We start from the raw sequence: 19,517 nt of genomic DNA on the forward strand, positions 1-19,517 counted from the left end.
AATTTTAGTTTGCAAAATTTAGTTCTAACCTTGCAGAAACAGATCAAGGAACAGAATGAGCAGATAGATAACCTCCGGGAATTCCTATCTCTCCTGCGAGAATGATATGCATAACCGTTGCAGCACCGAAATTTAAACAGAAGAAGACACGGTAAGTCGAATCGACACTAATAAGATGTCCAAAAATAGGTTCGAAAACCAAATCGAGGTGATTTCGGATCCGATTGAAGGAGTCAGAAGAATAACGTTGGACCTTCTCGGAACTGAGGAGTAAAATTTACATTCGATATAATACAAAGCTTCGAATATAGGAAGACACGTTCATTCAACTGAAAGTCAAAAACAGGTCCGGAGATCAAGCAGATGTGATTCTTGGGTGATCCAAATCTAAACGCAAAAATCTAAAAATAGGTCTGAGCAAAAGAGATATGAGATTTTCTTCACGGGCTGGAAAAGATCCGGATCTACCCGAACAGGTAAGGAATTACCTTGCTAAATTGTAAAATTTCATAGGAGAAGAATGAAGTTTAGGAGGAACATGGGTAAAACACCCACGAGATTGCTTACAAAGATACCACACCTAACAACTGAAAAAGAAGAGATAGTTGCGGGATGGAATAGACTACGAGGAAGGAAATTTCATTAATAACCTTGGATAATTATACAAATATTTTCGGAAGCAATCATTGAACCGAAGGCATCAGATGCCACGAAGTCAAATGCTGAAGAACTAGAAATTATCATTGACTTCCCAAATAGGAAGGATTGAGTTGGTCGAGACTCAACACCGAATTTAAAGTTAAGTTGATTAAACTCTTACATGCTAACAAAAATTGCTTTGCTTGCCTACATGCTAACATAACAGGTGTACCACCGGAGGTAAAAGTTTATATGCTCAATATTGACCCGTGGTATAATCCGGTCAAGCAAAAGAATATAGTCAAATAATAAAAGATAAAGTTACAGAACTTCGAAATATCGGTTTAGTCCGAAAAGTCGAATCATTCGAACTTTCTATCTAACAACAATGCATCATTACTTTCAAAATTTCGAGGAGAAAGATGATTGCTGGTACACCAAATTATCTCGGATGTCTCTTTAAATGCAATTTTAATTCAAGAAGATAAAGGTACACATTCTCCTATCTATTATAAAATGTTCTAAGATACGGAAACTACATATCTACATTTTGATAAGTTGGCATTAATTGTAGTTACCCTAAATCTAAGGCTTTATTTTCAATGTCATTCAATTTCCGTTGTCACTATATTTTCATTACGCAATATTTTGCATAAACATGAACTGTCAGGAAGGCTAGCTAAATGAGTAGTCGAACTAAGTGAATATTATATTGTTTATCAGCCACGTACGACTATAAAATCACAAATTTAGCATATTTCATGATTAATCTTAGCTCGAACATATTAACCGAACATGTTATTTCTGGAATAATTCTTGGGATCTGGACCTTCTACACAATTAGGTCCACAAGTACTAAACTTCCTGAGTTAGGGACAATGCTTAATGCCTATCAGGAAAAGTAGTTAGATAATTTATAAAAGTTATTTTATTACTAACAACAAAGCCGAGTATGAAGAATATGCTACATGGCTTAAATTAGCTTGGGGACTCAGAGCAAAAATATTGATTTAACGATTGATCAAATCCAAGAAAACTATGCAGCCCAAGAAAATCGAGCTGGATGTGCTAGTCTCGGATCTACTGTTGATATCACTAACTCCGAAAGCAACCCTGTGCTCTTATTGAGAAATATCGTTTCCGGATCAAACAGTCTCGGGATCGAGCCATCCCTTATTTAGGCAATCCCTGATCTATCATCAATTAGAATAAAAATTAGGTAAGCCTGACTAATTTAATTTGGAATTGTCATAATATTCATTTATTACCTGTAGAATGAGACTTTACTCAAAGACAAGCATGCTCTCGATAACTCTGAGTACGTCTCATCCTCTACTGCCTTGTTGAAGGAGAATTATATTTGAGAATATTCAAGGCTCCAAAAGCTAAAATACCATATGGGCCAAGCAAACAAAATATATGATGCGAGAAATTTATAAAGAAAGCAGTGAAAATTACTCCGGTTTCGGCAACATTTTGGAACCTCCGTAGTTCCCGTCCAGAGTAACAAATATTTGATAAAAAGAGCTCTGGTACCGTCCCTATGTTGGAACTGGACCATTTGAAAGTCCATTAATATCGAAACTAATTATCCTACTAGGGACTATTAAACTGCAGACTGTCAAATTATGATTCCAGTGTTTGAGTTCTCATACCTCAAAACTCAAACACTAGGGATATTACTTATACTTGAAGATTAGTCAATTTGACCTGACATTATAAGAAGTGATACAAGCAATTGATTGGCTTGGGAGATAGAATTCCTAAGAGTATTCCGACATTAATTACCATCTCAACTCAATTAGTTGTTTTGCTCATATCAAACATAAACACTTCAAATAGTGTTGAATGAGTTCTTCAAAATACATATACTATACAAAAAGGATCGAGAACTCCATGTCAAAGTCAAGAATCCCACGATAAAAAAACGAGAGTTTTACATCTAAGTCAAGATAAAGGTATGCAAATATGCCACCAGAATAAAATTCACTTTGAACAAACACGTGACTTAAATTCGGTCCAACAACGACCATCCAAGTTAAATATATAGGCCTTTCTTAATGGCTAATTGTATTATGACTCGGATCGATTATCCCGTATATATAAATGAAAATCTCAAATATTATTTCGGACATGTGTCCCTTTCTACTTGGAAGTATGCTCATATACTCCAATTTGGGTTCAAAATCCAATCAGATTAAATGTCTCTACAGGACAAATCTACTAAGATATATATTTATTTGGGATCAATATTCCCTCAAACTCAATATCTTACCAGGATCAATATTCCCATAAATCTTAATGGGGTCAATATTCTTGTAAATCCTACCTGGATTAATATTCCCTCAGACTAAAAGTCTACTCAAATCAATCGATCCTATTTTACGCCTGAATGAAAAGGAGACGTCCTCTTCATAGCGTTTAAAGTATATAAAAGGGCCCTCTTTTATATAAAAGTTAGACACCCAAAGGTGCAACATTAAGACATCGCACATATAACGATGCATCCAAATATATATTTTAAGTCTAAAAGACTAAGTATGAGCACTCAAATAATTTTCTAAAGTGCCAAGAAAAATTTGTACTCGGATAAATTTCCTTAAATGCCAAATGATGATATTAGACACGAAAGACACAAGGAACACTGTATTATTCCCGGTCGAGGTTACAAACCTTCTGATAAAATAAAAGGGTTAAGCCGTCATCATCTAAAATATATACCTCCGAGTCCCGTATATTTTTCCTTTTCAGGAAATGGACCACATGGAAGGAATAATCAAATGCTCGAGATTTCATACTTCAAAACTCTAACACTTGGGGGATTATATATATGGAAGGCAAAGAAGACTAGAAAAATCAAAATTCAAGTCAAGCCTAAGGTCTACCCAACAAATCGAAAGTTAAGAGCAAAGTCACGAGCCAAAAGCACAAGCCTGATTCAAAAGCCTGTGAAAAATACGCTCGTGGATGTAAATTTCCAAATCTTACGAATGTTTAGGTTAAAGGCAATATCATGGGTTGCAAGATATACCCTTGAATTTTTTACAAATCTGTTGTAAAAAAAAAAACAGTTACGAAAGAGTTATAGAAGATACTTAAATACATGTAAAGTATTATATAAGTCGAAAGATAGAATGATACAAAACTTTCCTCAAAGTGGTTTAAAGAAACATGTGTGTTCCTATCTCTTCTTTCGTATGTTTACACCATTATGAAGTTGAGACGTCTTCTTCATTAAGTGTCGCTCATAAAAGGGCCCTCTTTTATAATTTGTGCTTATTCAAAAAAGTCACGGAGCATTGAAACATTTTTAATGCAAAGTTAAAGGGTGAAACAAAAACACAAACATTAAAATAGGCAGAAAATAAAGCCGAAATATATATATCAAACTTTGCAAACATAAGGCAAAGATTTGTCTTCAAACCCCAAAACAAGACAGGGGTAAACCAACCGATTATTGACGAAAGGAACATAAGCGGTGGAGTTATCATCTGAATCTCTAAGTTCTGCACTCTTTTTTCCTTCGTCTGATTTTTGTCCCTATTGGGTTTTTCCGGCAAGGTTTTTAATGAGGCAGAGGCAAGGATGAAAAGGATAAAATCTTTCACTTCCCGGTCACATCATAGTGAGTAACCGGAAAGTGGGGGGACTATCTGTATTAGTGAAAATTAGATTCGCCATGTGGGTCTATTAAATGGCGACACATGTCAGCAAAGTTTGAAGAAAAGTGAAGAATGACATGTAAAGATGATATGTGAAACACCCTCGGGACCGAACATACTCGTACCGTGTCTGTTAGCCTCGGAACTGATCATCATGAAATAATCCGGATCAGGTGCGGGAGAATATCTCATAATTACAAATGAGGAAGGAATCAATTAATCCCAGATTATATGGGATTTACCATAATTACATCATCAGTTACAAATCAATTATTAATAAATGCAATAAATGATTGTAACTGTCACAACAATGCAATCAATTACAAGATTGACTCAACAGGCACGAGATTGACTCAACAAGCACGGGATTGACTCATCAGTTATGGAATTAACTCATCAATTACGGAATTAATTCATCAGTTACTGAATTCCAGCATTTACACAGTTGTTACAAGTTTTTCAAAAGTAATGGATGGATTGAGTAAATGCTCATAATGGACCCATAATTCAAGGAGACTAGTTACTTAGATTTAGCCCTATAAATAGACATACTTTTACCACCACCAGGGGAATCTAATTTTCTTCTCTACAATTCTATGCATTGTAATTTATAGCATATTGCTCTCAAGTTAGCCATTGTTTGGCCCTTCAAGCTCTGTTCGACTCATTATCTTATCAAGGATCATTCAATAAGAATTCTTTCTTCTCTGCTTTATTTTTATTATATTATATGTCATTGAATTTATTTCTCACTTTTCTATCACGTTGTATTAATGAAATTTTATATCTTTCGGATTGAATCGGTTGCTTGTGGCCCGTCATATAAAATTATTGCTTTGACCTTAAAAATTATTTTTTGGGTTAAACACATAGAGCAATTTATGTTCAGTCTCGCCATGTCTCCCTAGTTATTGTCTATAATATTTAGGCAAAGTTGAGTAAATTTTTTGTTACTTTCGTGATACTAAGGTAATTGAGTTGTTTTTTCAATATAAAAATTAGTTTAATAATTTTAGTGCAATAAAAAGAAGTTTTTTGATCATCCATTATCGCTGGTTACGAAGCTATAAAGGATCGCATTAGTCTAGGGAAAAAAGGATTGCATTAGCTTGACTAACACAAAGTAGGCGGCACCAAAATTTAAAGTTTACGGTCTAAAGATCATGAATATGAGCTAATTATCCATTGCAGAAAGGGGCAAATTGGTAAAGACAAGATGGAAATGAGAGAGATACGAAACAACAAAACGGAGTTGAGAAATTGAATAGGAAAAGATAAAGAGTGACTATGGCAATAACACTAATAGCCAAGCCAAGGAGTACAGGTAAAACGGAACTATACATTATCTATTTCTTCTAAGTTTATTTCATTTATGTCAAGTGAAGATTTCCATTCCTCTTTAATATATCTTGTTCTTGTGATTCTCCTCGAATATTATTAACGAGAATGATAAAACGTTAATTATAACCAGATAAGTATTATTTGTCTTGGCTCTTGAAGAGCTCAATATTCGAATCACATTTAAGTTATTACTTATTTGGACAATTTACTAATTATGCGAGGAAAGAAAAAAGATTTAACAAACTTGATATGATTCGGTTAAAGATAATATTTCATATATAATCTACAAATTATTTTTTTACTTAACTATGTTTTTAATGAATCGCCACTTGTTTGATCATGCAACAATATTAATTACATTGGTAATGTATTTTATATCAATGTAAATATATAATCACCTTTAAGATTTATACAATTGAAAATAGAACACGGAGAGACAAGTTTTGCTACGCAATAACATTAAAATCCAAGGAGTGCTGAAGTAGTTCGAGAACAGACCTCCTCTTTTCTTATCCTCCCATTGTGAATCTCTTTGAACATTATTAACGTGAATATTAAATATCGTAATCTGTCTTAAAATGGCCAATATTTAAGACAATCTGTGAGTTTGAAATTTGATGACTATTTATTTGGTGGTTCCCTACTTGCTTCTTGTCACGCAAGGAGAAAAAGTTAGTTAATAAAATTTCAAATAACTCTGCTTAAGGATGTATACACACACACATATATATATATATAACCATCGTTAAGAATTGCAGAATTGAAAATTATAGCGAGAGAGAAGATTGACTATCAAGAAACATTAATAACGAAGGAGTTGTGAGTAGCCTGAGAATGGACATCCTCTTTTCTTATCTTCTTACCATAATTCTCTTTGAACATTATTGATTTGAATGTCAAATCATTGTAATATAACGTAATCTGCCGTGAAATAGACAATATTCAAAAATTATTTCATGAGTTCGAACTTTAGTAACTAATTATTTGGCCGTTCAATACTAATTACTTTAATTAAATTTAAAGTAACTCACTTAAAGATATTTCACGTGTAATATATATAACCCACAAATTGTTTTTATTGCTTGGTTATGGGTTTAACGAACCGCCACTTGTTCATACAATAACATTAATTGCATTAGTAATCTCTTTTTATAATTCTTAAAGGTGATTATCTCTCTTAGTAGTCTCTTTATTATCTCGAAAATTGTACGTTAAGAGATACTACTGGCTATGAAATCACATTAGTAATAAAGGGGTGGTGATGTGGTCCGAGAACGAACCTCCTCTTTTCTTATCTTCTATCGTAAATTTCTTTAAATATTATTGACTTGAATGTTAAATTATTGTATTATGACGGTAATTTGCCTTGAAATGGTCAATAATAAAAAATTACTTCGTGAGTTCGAACTTTGGTAATTATTTATGTGGTCGTCTCCTACTAGCTTCTTGCCACACAAGGACAAAAAATTAGTTAATGAAATCCAAAGTAACTCACTTAAAGATATTTCAGGTGTAATATATATAAATTCACAAGTTATTTGTATCGCTTAATAATGGATTTAACGAACCGTTATTTATTCATACAATAATGATAATTACATTGTTAATGCCTTATATATCAACGTAAATATATAATCACCTTTAAGATTATAGAACTGAAAATAAAATATTGAGAGATAAGATTGGCTTTCTAAGAAATGATGAAGTAGTATGAGAACATGCCTCCTCTTTGTCAATATTAAAAAAAAAATCTTCGTGCGTTCGAACTATAATAACTAGTACTAATTATTTGGTCGTTCTTAATAGCTTCTGCCCATATGAGGAGACAAAAGTTACTGTAGTTAATAAAATTTAAAATAGATCGTGCGTGTAATATGAATAACCATCACTTACTATTATTATTGATCAATGCAATTAACGAACCATCACTTATTTCGTTAATTGCATTGAGAATCTCTAATATATCAAGTTTAATTAGGTAAAAGAATTACTAATTAATGGAGTAATGAAAATCTCAATTTTGACATTTTTGGCCAGGGTGCTAGGTGGCCCTACCTACCCACGGACTTCCCACCCCAAATCTCCATAGTGAAAGCCTCCATAGACACCTTCTAAATAAATACCAAACGAAAACCTCTCCTCCAAACCCCAAAATTTCTCTCTCTCTCTAACGTCTTGTTTGTTTGTGCTCATTTTCATCGAAAATCTTCAACCGAAATATAGGCCGACACGTACTGAGAGCTATACGATTACTGTTAGCACCCATTTAGACTATTCAAACCAACTACACTTTCAACTGGCCCAAAAAATTTGGAATCTTTAATTTCACCTGATTGAACCTTTTGGGTTAAATTTTCACACTGCCTGTTTCAATATGCCGCCGGCAGCCGGCGTTGTTGCGAATTCCGATCGAGTTCACTTTATGCCCACCGCTGGTGGTGCTCCGGTGGTCCAACCACCTCCCATGATGTCTGAGACATTTGCTAAGGATGCCATTTTAGCGTGGTTCAGGGGCGAGTTTGCCGCTGCAAATGCGATTATTGATGCCCTCTGTAACCATATCACTCAGCTGGAAGGCGGCCGATTGGAATACGAATCCGTTTTCGCCGCCATACATCGCCGGAGACTGAATTGGATCCCAATTCTTCAGATGCAGAAGTATTATTCCATTGCTGATGTCACGCTTGAGCTCAAAAAAGTCGCCGCTAGAGAGGTGACGGACGTGAAACAGAGTGATGTAAATGAAGAAGAAAAACAGAGTGAAGTCAAAGAATCGTTTAATGAAAAGGCTAAATGTCATGACGAAGAGTCCGAAAATGGAGGCGGTGAGGTGGTAGATGAAGATTCAATCAGAGAAGATTCAAATGGATCGCCGGAAAGTGAGATCACAGATACAGGTAAGTATTTTTTTAATGAAAAAGTTTACTATTATATTATTTGTTTTAAATCATTTAATTCAGGTGCATAAAATAATTGGAAGGTGATTCAATAATCGGAATTAAAATATAGAGAATATTCCTTTATCTCCAAATCTTGTACTATGTCATTTTTGCTCTGTTTTCTCAAAATCTCTTAGAATTTAGAATTGAGCGGCGTTCCGGAATTCTGTGACTCTGTTTATCTCCTTGAAAGAGACTTGTGCGTGCTTTCAAGAGTTTTAATGCTTAATTATCTAGAAATTTATCTTAAGTCCAAAAAAGAACGCTATTACTATTATTGGGAAAGTCAAAGTTTTATTATGGCTTTTTCAGAACGTGTTTTAAAAGTTTGTTAGTATTAGAAAAAATTTTGATTTTGTTGTATCTTTTATGCTGTTTCTAAAAAAGTAAACTTTATTTCAAAAAAATTAAGAAATCTGACTTTAAACAGAAAATTATTAAATGTGTTGATCCTTTCACTTTGAATCTGACTATTGTTTTTGGGATGAATGATCTCAATCTAATTCTAGAATTTGAAATGATAAAATTTCTCCTTTTTTTTTTATTTGGTTTCGCTCCTTACCAAGAGATTCTTTATTCTTATGACTCGAACGCGAAGCTCTTAGTTAGAACTGAAAGAATCTTACCTCTCCCGCACGTTCCTTAGTTACATAAAAATTTCTCTATATTGCTCTTTTTGTTTCCATAATAGGTTGAAAAATTCTTTCAATTTTATTTTATTTTATTTTTTTTTTAAAAATTCAATTAAACACCAAAGAGGGAATATTCTTTCTATCTCCCAAGCACTCAGTGCAACAAGAAGAATCAGTCATGCAGTCCGAAATCCAATCCATGCTCCCGCACTCAATCCTTGTTATTTCAGCTTGTGGAAAAAAATGAAAGGTGTTTTCAATTTTTCTAAATTTTAACGCGTCAAAATTTGGTTTGGAGAAATTTCATTTTTTAACTTTTTTACTTTTTTTTATATTAGTGTTCGGCCCTGAAAATTTCAAATTTCACTTAGAAATTAAGTTTCAGAATATTTTGGAAATTTGAAAAACTCCAAAAAGCTGTTTTTCAAATAATTTCACTTTAAGACACTCGCAAAACTTTAAAAACTGCTCCAAATTTTATTCATGCCCAAACACAACTCTAAGAACCTGTTTGGACATAGATTCCCAAATATTTTTTTGAAATTGGGTGAAGTTTGATGTGAAATTGAAAATGTGTTTGGACATAAGTTGGGAGGTCTTAAATTATATTTGGGGGATTTGGAAAATCAAAACATCACTTGAATTTATTTTTATTGAAATTTCACAATTCTTATGTCCAAACGCCCACTAAAATTTTCGTCAAACTTTTCGATTCAAAGTCACATATTTTTGGTGTATTAAATTCAAGTGAAAGTTCTCATCCTTCTCGACTAGTTACTTTGAAAAAGAAGACAGGTTAAAGTAAGAGCCCGTTTGGACATACAAAAATTTTCTTTTTTGAAAACAAAGTTTGGTTATCAAAATCTTCCCAATTTTTTCAATTTTACTTGAAAATACATTTTCAAATTTGAAAATGAGAATTTGCTAGTTTTTAATTTTACAAATTTATCCTATACTTTTAAAATTTATAAAATGACCCCATCAATTATTAACCTACATGTTTGATAACAGTGGGAAGCGGACTATGTTAGAAAATGTGATAGTGATTTTGCATCTTTTGTGTATTACAGTAAAGCAGAATATGAAAACAGTTAAACAATAGCATGTTTGATTGTTTATTTCAAGTAGGATAATCAAATTGGAATAATTTTGATATTTTTTACAAGTTGTGGGGTATAAATCATGTTTCATGATTTTGAAAAAAAGGCATCCAAATATTTTGCAAAAATTATAACCAAACATAATTTCAGCTTCAATTCAAATTTTAGTGAAATTCTAAATTTAAATTTTTTTTTGGAATTCATGTCCAAACGCCTACTAAAATCTCCAGAATTTCAGCTTTACAATTCCAGTTCCAGTTCCAATCCGTTTTCCCTTTCGAATTGGAAATGAAAATGATTAGTTAAATGCTGTTGACTTCCCAAGGTTTTGATGGGAACACCGAGGTGGTAAAAAGAAGGAAAAAGTGTGTTGCAATGTTAGGTGTTGGGTGCAGCAGCAGAGAATCAGAATTCAGAACCACAGTGAGTTGCGGTGTATGAAACACGCTTATGTTAGTTAGTTGGATACCTCGATGTGGGTATCATTGGCTCATTTAATTCTTTATTTAGGAGGTGGTCTCAAACGTACTTATGCTCTTTTAACCACCGTCATGGCTCTGTCTTATTGGCTTCATCTTAGCAGCTCTGCTATGGTTTGGCTAGACACTACTAAATTTAAGAAGAAAGAGAATTTTAATTTCTGTGTACAAAATCATATTCTTAAAAAAAATTGGATATAATTAAATTATTTCTATATATGAAAACTTTTTTAAAAGTAATTTAATACGGTACAAAATGAAATGGGCCAGTACGAACGTAAATCGTTAGACTATGGCGTGTTCCCCCCGTTGTCCTGGGTGGCTGGTTCACTTTTTGTGTGATCCAATACTTTTGGGGCATTGGGCCAAGCGGACTATTTCTCTTTCCTCCCCATTTGTTTTTTTGGTTTTCCATCCGGTATTCGCTACCCGCATTGGAGCCCGACTATATCCGGATTCGCGCCGCGTAGGGCCCCATTCGGGGAGAAGCGCTTCTTACCAAAGATTTTTCCATACCTAGGGTTCGAACCCGAGACCTCTGGTTAAGGGAGGAGCAGTCACATCCACTGCACCACCTCCTTTGGTGGTTTCCTCCCCATATGTTAGTGCAGGCTGCTTTCCTTTTTTTGTCTCAATGCTTTGGTGGAAAGTCCCGAAAGTTCTCTTCCCTTTTTATTATTTGGACTTAAATTATTAATACACATTCTAATATACGATTTACAAAATTTATACCAGTAATATGCTTATTTTGCTTACATATGATACCTTTTAAGATATTTAAAAATATTTTATTTATGCTAGCAATGTAGTTTAACGAATTTCAGGTTATCTATCTAGTTTCCATAAAAAGTTACCTGTAGTTCACTTTTAAAACTATACCCTATTTGTTTTAGTGGGCTTATCAATGGTGGTTATGTGAAGAATAATGGAATTGGACTCCATCAGTACCACTCGTTTGGTATCATTATGTGGGGACTAGTTCATTTTGCCCCATTCTTTTACAATGACTTCCCTTCAGTTCAGAATGTTATGGTGTCATTTCCATCAACTATAACGTAGTCAACTAGAAACGCTGTGCCATTGTCCTTTTCTTTTCTTGTTTGGTACGGGCCGTACTTTTGTCTGTTGGCCAAATTAGCCAGAAACTAACACTTTTAACAACATTGTTAATATTGTGTCTGCAAAACAACTGTTGTTGTCTCATAACCAAAGTAACATGGTCATGTCAATCGTATAACCTTACTCTGGCGTTAACATCAAACTAAATTAATTTATTGTGATTAAGTGATTTAATGAAGTAAAAATATGCAATAATTAACATGATTTAGTGAAATTTTTTGAGAATATGCACCATCAAGGTTGTCTTATTATTGCCTACACATATGGTCAAGCTCAATAATTCATACTATACATAATGCTCTTTTAACTTGACTAGTTGATTTTTGTTTCGCTTGTATCATCTTAGATAGTGAATACATATACTTAAATGCTTTCTTTCATTTTATAGGATCCCAAGAAGTACAAGATTCTGTGGAATTTTGCTCAAACCATGAAAATTGTGAGACAAGGCATGACCAGATCAAGATGACTAAGGGGTTCATATCAAAGGAACCAGTCAAAGGACATATGGTATGTCCTCCATTTCCTAGTTGTTTTATATCCAAGGTTTTCACATATTAAACCTATTGTTGATCCACATTTCCCTATATTGCGATTTCAGGTGAACGTTGTTAGAGGTTTGAAGTTATTCGAAGACATATTTACTCCGAATGAACTCTCTAAGTTAGTTGACCTTGTGAATGAACTTCGAGTTGCTGGTCAAAATGGTGAACTCTCAGGTGGATCCTGTGATTCGTGACGCTTTTATAGTTATTGTTGTTTCCTTTTTGGGGCGAAGTTATGAGATAGTAAAGGACACCTTCTGTAGGTTTGCTGGAGCAGGTTTGGCGGTTCGTTTTTCTTTATGACTAATTGCAGCTGTCTTAAATTACTATAATAGGCCTTTCATAAAAAAAGTTTTAACTCATACACACTAACTACACTGTCTTACCTAAAAGATAACTACATGTAATGGTGCATAATAAGTGGAGTTTGTGGCCTGGAAAATAAGGTTTAAATACACTAACAATGTGAGGATTCTTTTACAGCATCGGTGTATATAAGTTAAATTCCTCCTCGAATGCCTCTCTTTAAAAGTGAAAATTCTGTGTCCATGCGAGCAGGAAACCATTGTTATTATGCTGACTCTGTTTCTTCTCTTAACTTCTCATTTGCTTATATTATGCCATAACAGCACCAAAGCATTAACATAAAGTTAAGCTTCTTCGTTATACTTTTTATAATCACGGCAAGTTTTGCGACGCCTGCAATGCCATAAATTTGATTTATAAGCTACTTCATCAATATGTGATCTTGGATATTGTCCTGATTGACGTGTGATTGTGTTTCAGGTGAAACTTTTATTTTGTACAACCAGCAGGTGAAGGGCAGCAAAAGAGAGCTGATTCAGCTCGGTGCACCAATTTTTGGGCATGTAAAAGAGGATGCCACAAATCAAAAGAGTAAGAAAAACTGGGTCTTAAAACATAAGTATCTGTTGTTACTATATTGGGGTTCATAAGATTTGACCCCCAATTCTCAACTTTAATATTCAAGTCTAATTTCTACTGTACCTATCATAATTTGGACTATCAACTTTCAGGTAACAATGAGCCCATTCCAGCTCTTCTGGAAGGTGTCATAGACCACCTGATTCAGTGGCATCTAATATCAGAGAGTAGAAGACCTAACAGCTGCATTATCAACTTATTTGATGAGGTATATGATCTTATCTCTAGATTGCCTGCAATATTTTCAGCAGTATAAAAACGACGTCTAAATGCTTGTCTGCTGCTTATTTAGGGGGAGTATTCACAGCCTTTCCTGAAACCACCTCACTTGGAACAGCCAGTCTCCACCCTTATCCTGGCTGAATCAATGATGGCATTTGGGCGAAGTCTTGTAAGCGACAGTGAAGGGAACTACAAAGGATCGCTTATGCTTTCTCTAAAAGAGGGGTATGTACTTCATTTATTTGAGGGTTTTGACACTAATGAAGCTTTTGTTCTGTAGTTTGATTTGCCCATCTTTAAGCTTTTGCATGTTGCTTGAGGAAAATGCTGATAGGGATTCCAATCTGTTAACGAGCTTCTTTTGATAGGAACTTGCACTTGTTTTTCCCCCTTTTTTTCCCCCAAAATGACTATTCTTACTTATGGTTGGTTTTCTCCCATTTGTTCAACATTTTGGCAGGTCTCTTTTGGTCATGAGGGGAAATAGTGCTGATATGGCCAGGCATGCCATGTGCTCATCTCCTAACAAAAGAGTTACAATTACATTCTTCAAAGTCAGAATAGAGATTGGAAACAACTTCCCAGAAGTTGCTCCTCTGACTAGAGCCATGACCTTATGGCAACCTGGTGTTCCAACACAATATGCAACTGCAAATGGAGGTCACAATGGTTATGAGCCAATGGATGTGATCCCCAAATGGGGTGTCGTTCGAGCTCCAATGGTTATGCTAGCACCAGTGGCGCGTCCACTAGTTATGAGCCCCCGAAAGGCTCCTCGTGGTGGTACTGGTGTCTTTCTGCCATGGAATGGTGGATCCAGAAAACCTGCAAAGCATCTACCTCCGCGTGCTCAAAGAGGACGGTTCCTTGCACTACCTCCCCCAGGTGACTCGCCTAAATCAGATACCACTTCGGAACCAAGTTTGGATCTTGATGGGAAATCACCATAGATTCTCCAGTTTGAAGTCTTTAAACACCCTTTGTAGCTGAAGGGGCTTTCTCCTACTGTGTACAATGAGTGAGAATGAATTTGCCTTCTTTTTTTTATGTTTTTTTACAAGGATTTTCCTTCTTTTTTAAGGTAGACATTAGGCGTTGGCTGCTATACCGGCTGTCCACCTATGCCAGCCATGGTAGGCTTTAGAGATAACTACTGAGCTTAGGTAAATGGAGTGTGTATTAGCCAAGCAACAGGCTGAATTTTGTATTTAAGGTTTTGTTTTCAACATCCATCTCTCGAAGATCAGTAGGGCTTAGGTGTATTACATTTGGTTTTTGTGCTTCCTGGACTGGAATTAATTTTCATTGTCTGGTTCATCTTTAACATGCCAACATGCTCAGAACTCCTCAATAAAGGGGGTTTTCAGCAAATGCCGGGAGAAATTTGGTTTTAGACTTCATCTCAAGCCCAGTAGACATTACTTCGTGACTGGAGTGGAGATAACCAAAATACAGTGAGATCAAGATATGATAGTCGATTATTATTATTATTTTCCTTTAGCTAAATGTTTTTTTTGGTAACCATTGTCAAATTACCATTAACTCCAAAAATCTTTATAAATAAAGAGCACCTCCTTCCTGAATTAGAAATTAGGCCTCCAACAAAACAAGAAATAACTACAACGTACTCTAATTACATAGGACTTGCTGTACTAAACTCCTACATCTACGTGCTCTATGTGAATTCCTGGTAACCTCTATCCTTTCTATAATCTCCTTCTTTATATGTTGTACTACATCCTCTTTATGTACAGTGATGCCTCTGAATATCTTCCAGTTCCTGGCACGCAATGTGTGGTAGATCACAAAACCATTGATAACAGCTGCCAATTCTTTCTTGTAGACTTCCAATGTTTCCTATTAATACTATCCAATGGCTGTGTAATATTAACTGCTAGTGCCTTGATGTATGTCCATTCATTTACCTCTTGCCATATAGTTGTAATCCATGTACACTCCACAAATAAGTGGACATTAGTTCCAGTCATGTGAGCAGTACATAAACAGCACCTGCTATCCTCCACTGGAATTTGCAACTTGAGTAGTCTCTCCTTTTGAGTAGCCTCCCATGCACTGCCAACCACATTATAAATCTTTGCTTAGGTTGAGCTAATGAGGTCCATATCAGATTAGCTATTTTCAACTTAGAATGATCACCAATGAGAGCAAGATAATTACTAGTAATAGAGTAGTCACCACTCCTAGTAAGCTTATACTCATACCAGCTTTTCATTTTGATTTTAAGCCCATTAAGCTTCCTCCAATACCAACTATTATCTGTCGGGGGCTGATGGTTCCATATGTTTGTTTATGCTCTCATGTACACCCCATCCACCCATTTCACTCATAAGGCTTCTTTACACTTAATCAACAACCATAATAGCTTACCCACTAATGTCATATTCTAGTTCCTGCTACCCTTAACATTCAATCCTCCTAACTTCTTAGGATAGCAAATCTTTTCCCAAGCAACCAAGGTACTTTCTTCTTCTCCTCCGAGCTGTTCCAGAGATATTCTCTGCATATTCTGTCTACCTCCTTGAGAATACTTTGAGGTATGATGAACACTGTGCCCCAGAAGTTATGAATATAGAACAAGATTGCATTAATGATTTGTAGCCTGCTAGCATATGAAATGAGCTTGGAATATGTGACTCTGATCCTTTGTGTGTTCTTCTCTGCCAGCATATGACCGTCAAGCGTATTTCATTTCTTTGGGTAAAGAGCAAGTCCAAGGTACTTTATGGAAAGAGTACCTAGTACAAATCCAGTGTTTTCCAGGAGTTGCTCCTTAGTGATACCATCCACTCCAGCCATAAAGATACTTGATTTATCCATATTTGCTTTCAACCCTGTTATATTACGAAAGTGAGTTATTGTCTCCATAATCCTATTAACTGAGCTCTCATTTCCTTCTACAGAATATTATCAGATCGCCAACAAATGTGAGATGAGTCAGCTTTAGAGATTTGCACATTAGATGGAATTTAAAATCAGGAAGCCTACTAACTATCTTCAACGTCCTTTGATAAGTATTCCATAACAAGCATAAATAGAAGAGGAGAGATAGGATCAACCTGCCTAAGACCTCTCTTCCCTGCAAAATAGCCATGATTTTCTCCATTGACTTTAACTGAAAATACTATAGTAGACACACACACCATAATCTACTGAGTAAACTTTTCTGGGAATCCAAAGCCCCTCAAAGCTTCTTCTAAGAACTCCCAACTCACCATGTCATAAGCTTTCTTGAGATCAATCTTCATAAGGCACATTGGAGTTGTTTTGCTTTTATAGTGTCTTAGTATGTCATGACAAATTAAAATATTGTGCAACATAGACCTCCCATGTATAAATGCAGATTGGTTTTCTGCTACTAAATGATCAATTTCTGCCTTTAGTCTACTGCATCACAATTTTAAAATGCACTTGTAAAGTACATTGCAATATGATATAGGTCTGTATTGGCTAGAAAATTCTGGATTTTCCACCTTAGGGATGAGTACTATGACTGTTGAGTTAAGCTGCTTGAGGAGCTTGCCATTGTGAAGAAATTCCATTACTGCCTTAGTGATGTCCTGCCCCCACTATAGGCCAAGTAGCCTTATAGAAATCACTCCCAAAGCCATCTGGACCTGAGCTCTTATTACTATCAATATGGAACACAGCTTCCTTAACTTCCTTGTCTACAACTGGTCTTAGCAACTCCAGCTGCTGAGCAGTTGACAGAGTAGGGCCATTTTTTAGAATGCTAGGAAAAGCTTGCACTCTAGAAGTAGACTTCTTCCCTAATAGTTAATCATAGTAGTCTACCAACAAATTAACTATAGCTCATGGATCAGTTTGCCATATGCATGCATTATCCTAAGATTTGTTGTAGCATGTTGATAAGTGGAGATTTTGACTACTTATTAGCATTTTAAGCTTTCGTTTTAGTCCAAAAGTTTTTTATTGTACTCCCGAAAACTGATGAAATGTGCTTAATTGCAGGAGTATTGGAAAAATAATCCATTAAGATGAAATCCAACTCAAGAAGGAGTGATATGAACTCAAGGGCAAAAATCAGGCACATAAGCTCAAGTGCGGACTGCAGATTTTCATCTGCGGCCGCATATTGTTAAGGCATTCATGTCAGAGGACTAGTACAATATGTGGACCGCATAATTATTGTGCGGCCGCAGAAGCTAACCAAGAGCAGAAGTTTAGAGAGTTATCATTTCAATATTTAAAGAAATGCGAACCGCACAATTATTGTGCGGCCGCAGAAGTCAGCTACGCAGCGACACTCAGAAATGTGCGGTCCGCAGAAGAGCCTTACGTGGTAGCACCAAGAATTGTGCGGACCGTAGAATATGAGAGATGCAACCACATTCCAGAATTATGCGGTCGCAGATTCAACTCCTGTCAAGAGTGAAGCAAAGTGCGGACCGCACATGAATTTATGCGGAGTGCGGTGGCAGATTCAACTCCTGTCAAGACTGAAGCAAAGTATGGACTACACATGGAATTGTGCGGCCGCAGAACCTTCGAAAGGGTATTTTTGTTCGAAATTTCCAGCTTTGTATAAATAGAATAGTTTCACGAAATTAGGTCAAGTTTTGAATATTCAAAGTGCTGTAGTCGTTTTTCCTTTCTTCTTAGGCAACTTTAGCTTATTTTGATGATTTAACATTGGGTTTTCATATTTTAATCTTTCAATATGAGTTTTATTATGTCTTTTCTTTGTTTTCTTCTATACCCACTATGAGTAGCTAGATTTTCACTAAGGTTGTGACCCAACCCTAGAGTGTAAACCTAATGGGTGTTTGATTTATGGCTTATGTATGGTTGGGTATTTATTATTTAGTCTTGTTCTTGCTTTTAATTGTATAATTAATGGTTGCAAATGTTAGTTCATGCCTATTTGACTTGGTCTCTACTTGAGAAAGAGAGACTTAGTCTAAGAAAACTTGGCTAACAAGAATTTGGGACAAAATCAAGAGATTGATAGTCCCAATTAAAGGGTTGAACCTAGAGATAGCAAAACCCGACTCACACATTTTATCAACTGCTTTGTTCAATACCCATTTGGACTTGAGAAAGTTAAATTGGGAAAAATCACTCTCTTACCGAGAGGTATTGAGTGGGTACTGGAGTGTTGATAGCTAAATACACCCCGACCAATAAAACAAACTTTAAAGTTTATAACCTGTTAGGCAAACACCTAGGTGAAGGTCATAGCTCTAGGCTTTTTACATTATTTGAAAACAACAACAAAAACGATTTCTTAGTTTCAATTAGTTATCTTGCAATCTTAGTTTAATTTAGACCTAGAATCAACCAATTTTGTGGAAGTGTAATTTAAGATATTCAAGCTCATTCACTATAATATATACCTCTAAATCCTATTCATATAACTCCCTATGAAATTCAACCCCGACTCTCTGTTGGTTATTACTATTGCATTGACCGTTTCATAATCCAAATAGAGGTGTGACTTGGACGAGATCAATTTTTGGCGCCGTTGCCGAGGAGCTAAAAATGGATTTAGCTATTTATTTGGTTTTGTTTGTGAATTGTCTTCTTTTCCTTTTGTGTTACTAATTTTTTTTTGTGAAATAATTATAGGTGCAACAATGGCTCTCAACAACAATGATCCACTTGGAAACATGCCTATGGGGGATGTGGACGTAGAAGATGACCAAGTTGAAGAGATTCCTCTTGAACCTCAAGCAAATAGATGAGGCCGGCCGCCTCAAGACAATGTTCCTGTTCCACCCCCACCTCCACCAAGAGCAGTTCCACAACAGGTGTTGCCAAATGAAGGGTATGCAAGTGCTATTGTCCCGCCGCACATTAGGGCAGGCAACTATCAAATTACAAATGTAATGCTCACATTGCTAGAGCAACGGTGA

General features: G+C 35.5%; 2 protein-coding genes across 2 annotated transcripts; one reads left to right on the forward strand and one right to left on the reverse strand.

Moving 5' to 3' along the window:
- The first annotated feature begins 7,755 nt into the window (after window positions 1-7,755).
- LOC107764071 (RNA demethylase ALKBH10B-like) lies at window positions 7,756-14,849 on the forward strand. The gene is made up of 7 exons (XM_016582596.2): window positions 7,756-8,539; window positions 12,300-12,421; window positions 12,513-12,630; window positions 13,243-13,353; window positions 13,494-13,609; window positions 13,694-13,848; window positions 14,084-14,849. Exons 1-7 carry the CDS (start codon window positions 8,017-8,019, stop codon window positions 14,571-14,573), a joined length of 1,635 nt encoding a protein of 544 aa, XP_016438082.2. The 5' UTR covers window positions 7,756-8,016; the 3' UTR covers window positions 14,574-14,849.
- A 1,178-nt stretch (window positions 14,850-16,027) lies between these two features.
- Window positions 16,028-16,787, reverse strand: LOC142176133 (uncharacterized). Its single transcript, XM_075243208.1, has 3 exons — window positions 16,634-16,787; window positions 16,364-16,475; window positions 16,028-16,190 (listed from the first exon to the last, which is right to left on the reverse strand). Exons 1-3 carry the CDS (start codon window positions 16,785-16,787, stop codon window positions 16,028-16,030), a joined length of 429 nt encoding a protein of 142 aa, XP_075099309.1.
- Window positions 16,788-19,517: the final 2,730 nt, after the last annotated feature.

This window comes from Nicotiana tabacum, chromosome 22, assembly GCF_000715075.1.
Source record: "Nicotiana tabacum cultivar K326 chromosome 22, ASM71507v2, whole genome shotgun sequence".
Classification (NCBI taxonomy): domain Eukaryota; kingdom Viridiplantae; phylum Streptophyta; class Magnoliopsida; order Solanales; family Solanaceae; genus Nicotiana; species Nicotiana tabacum.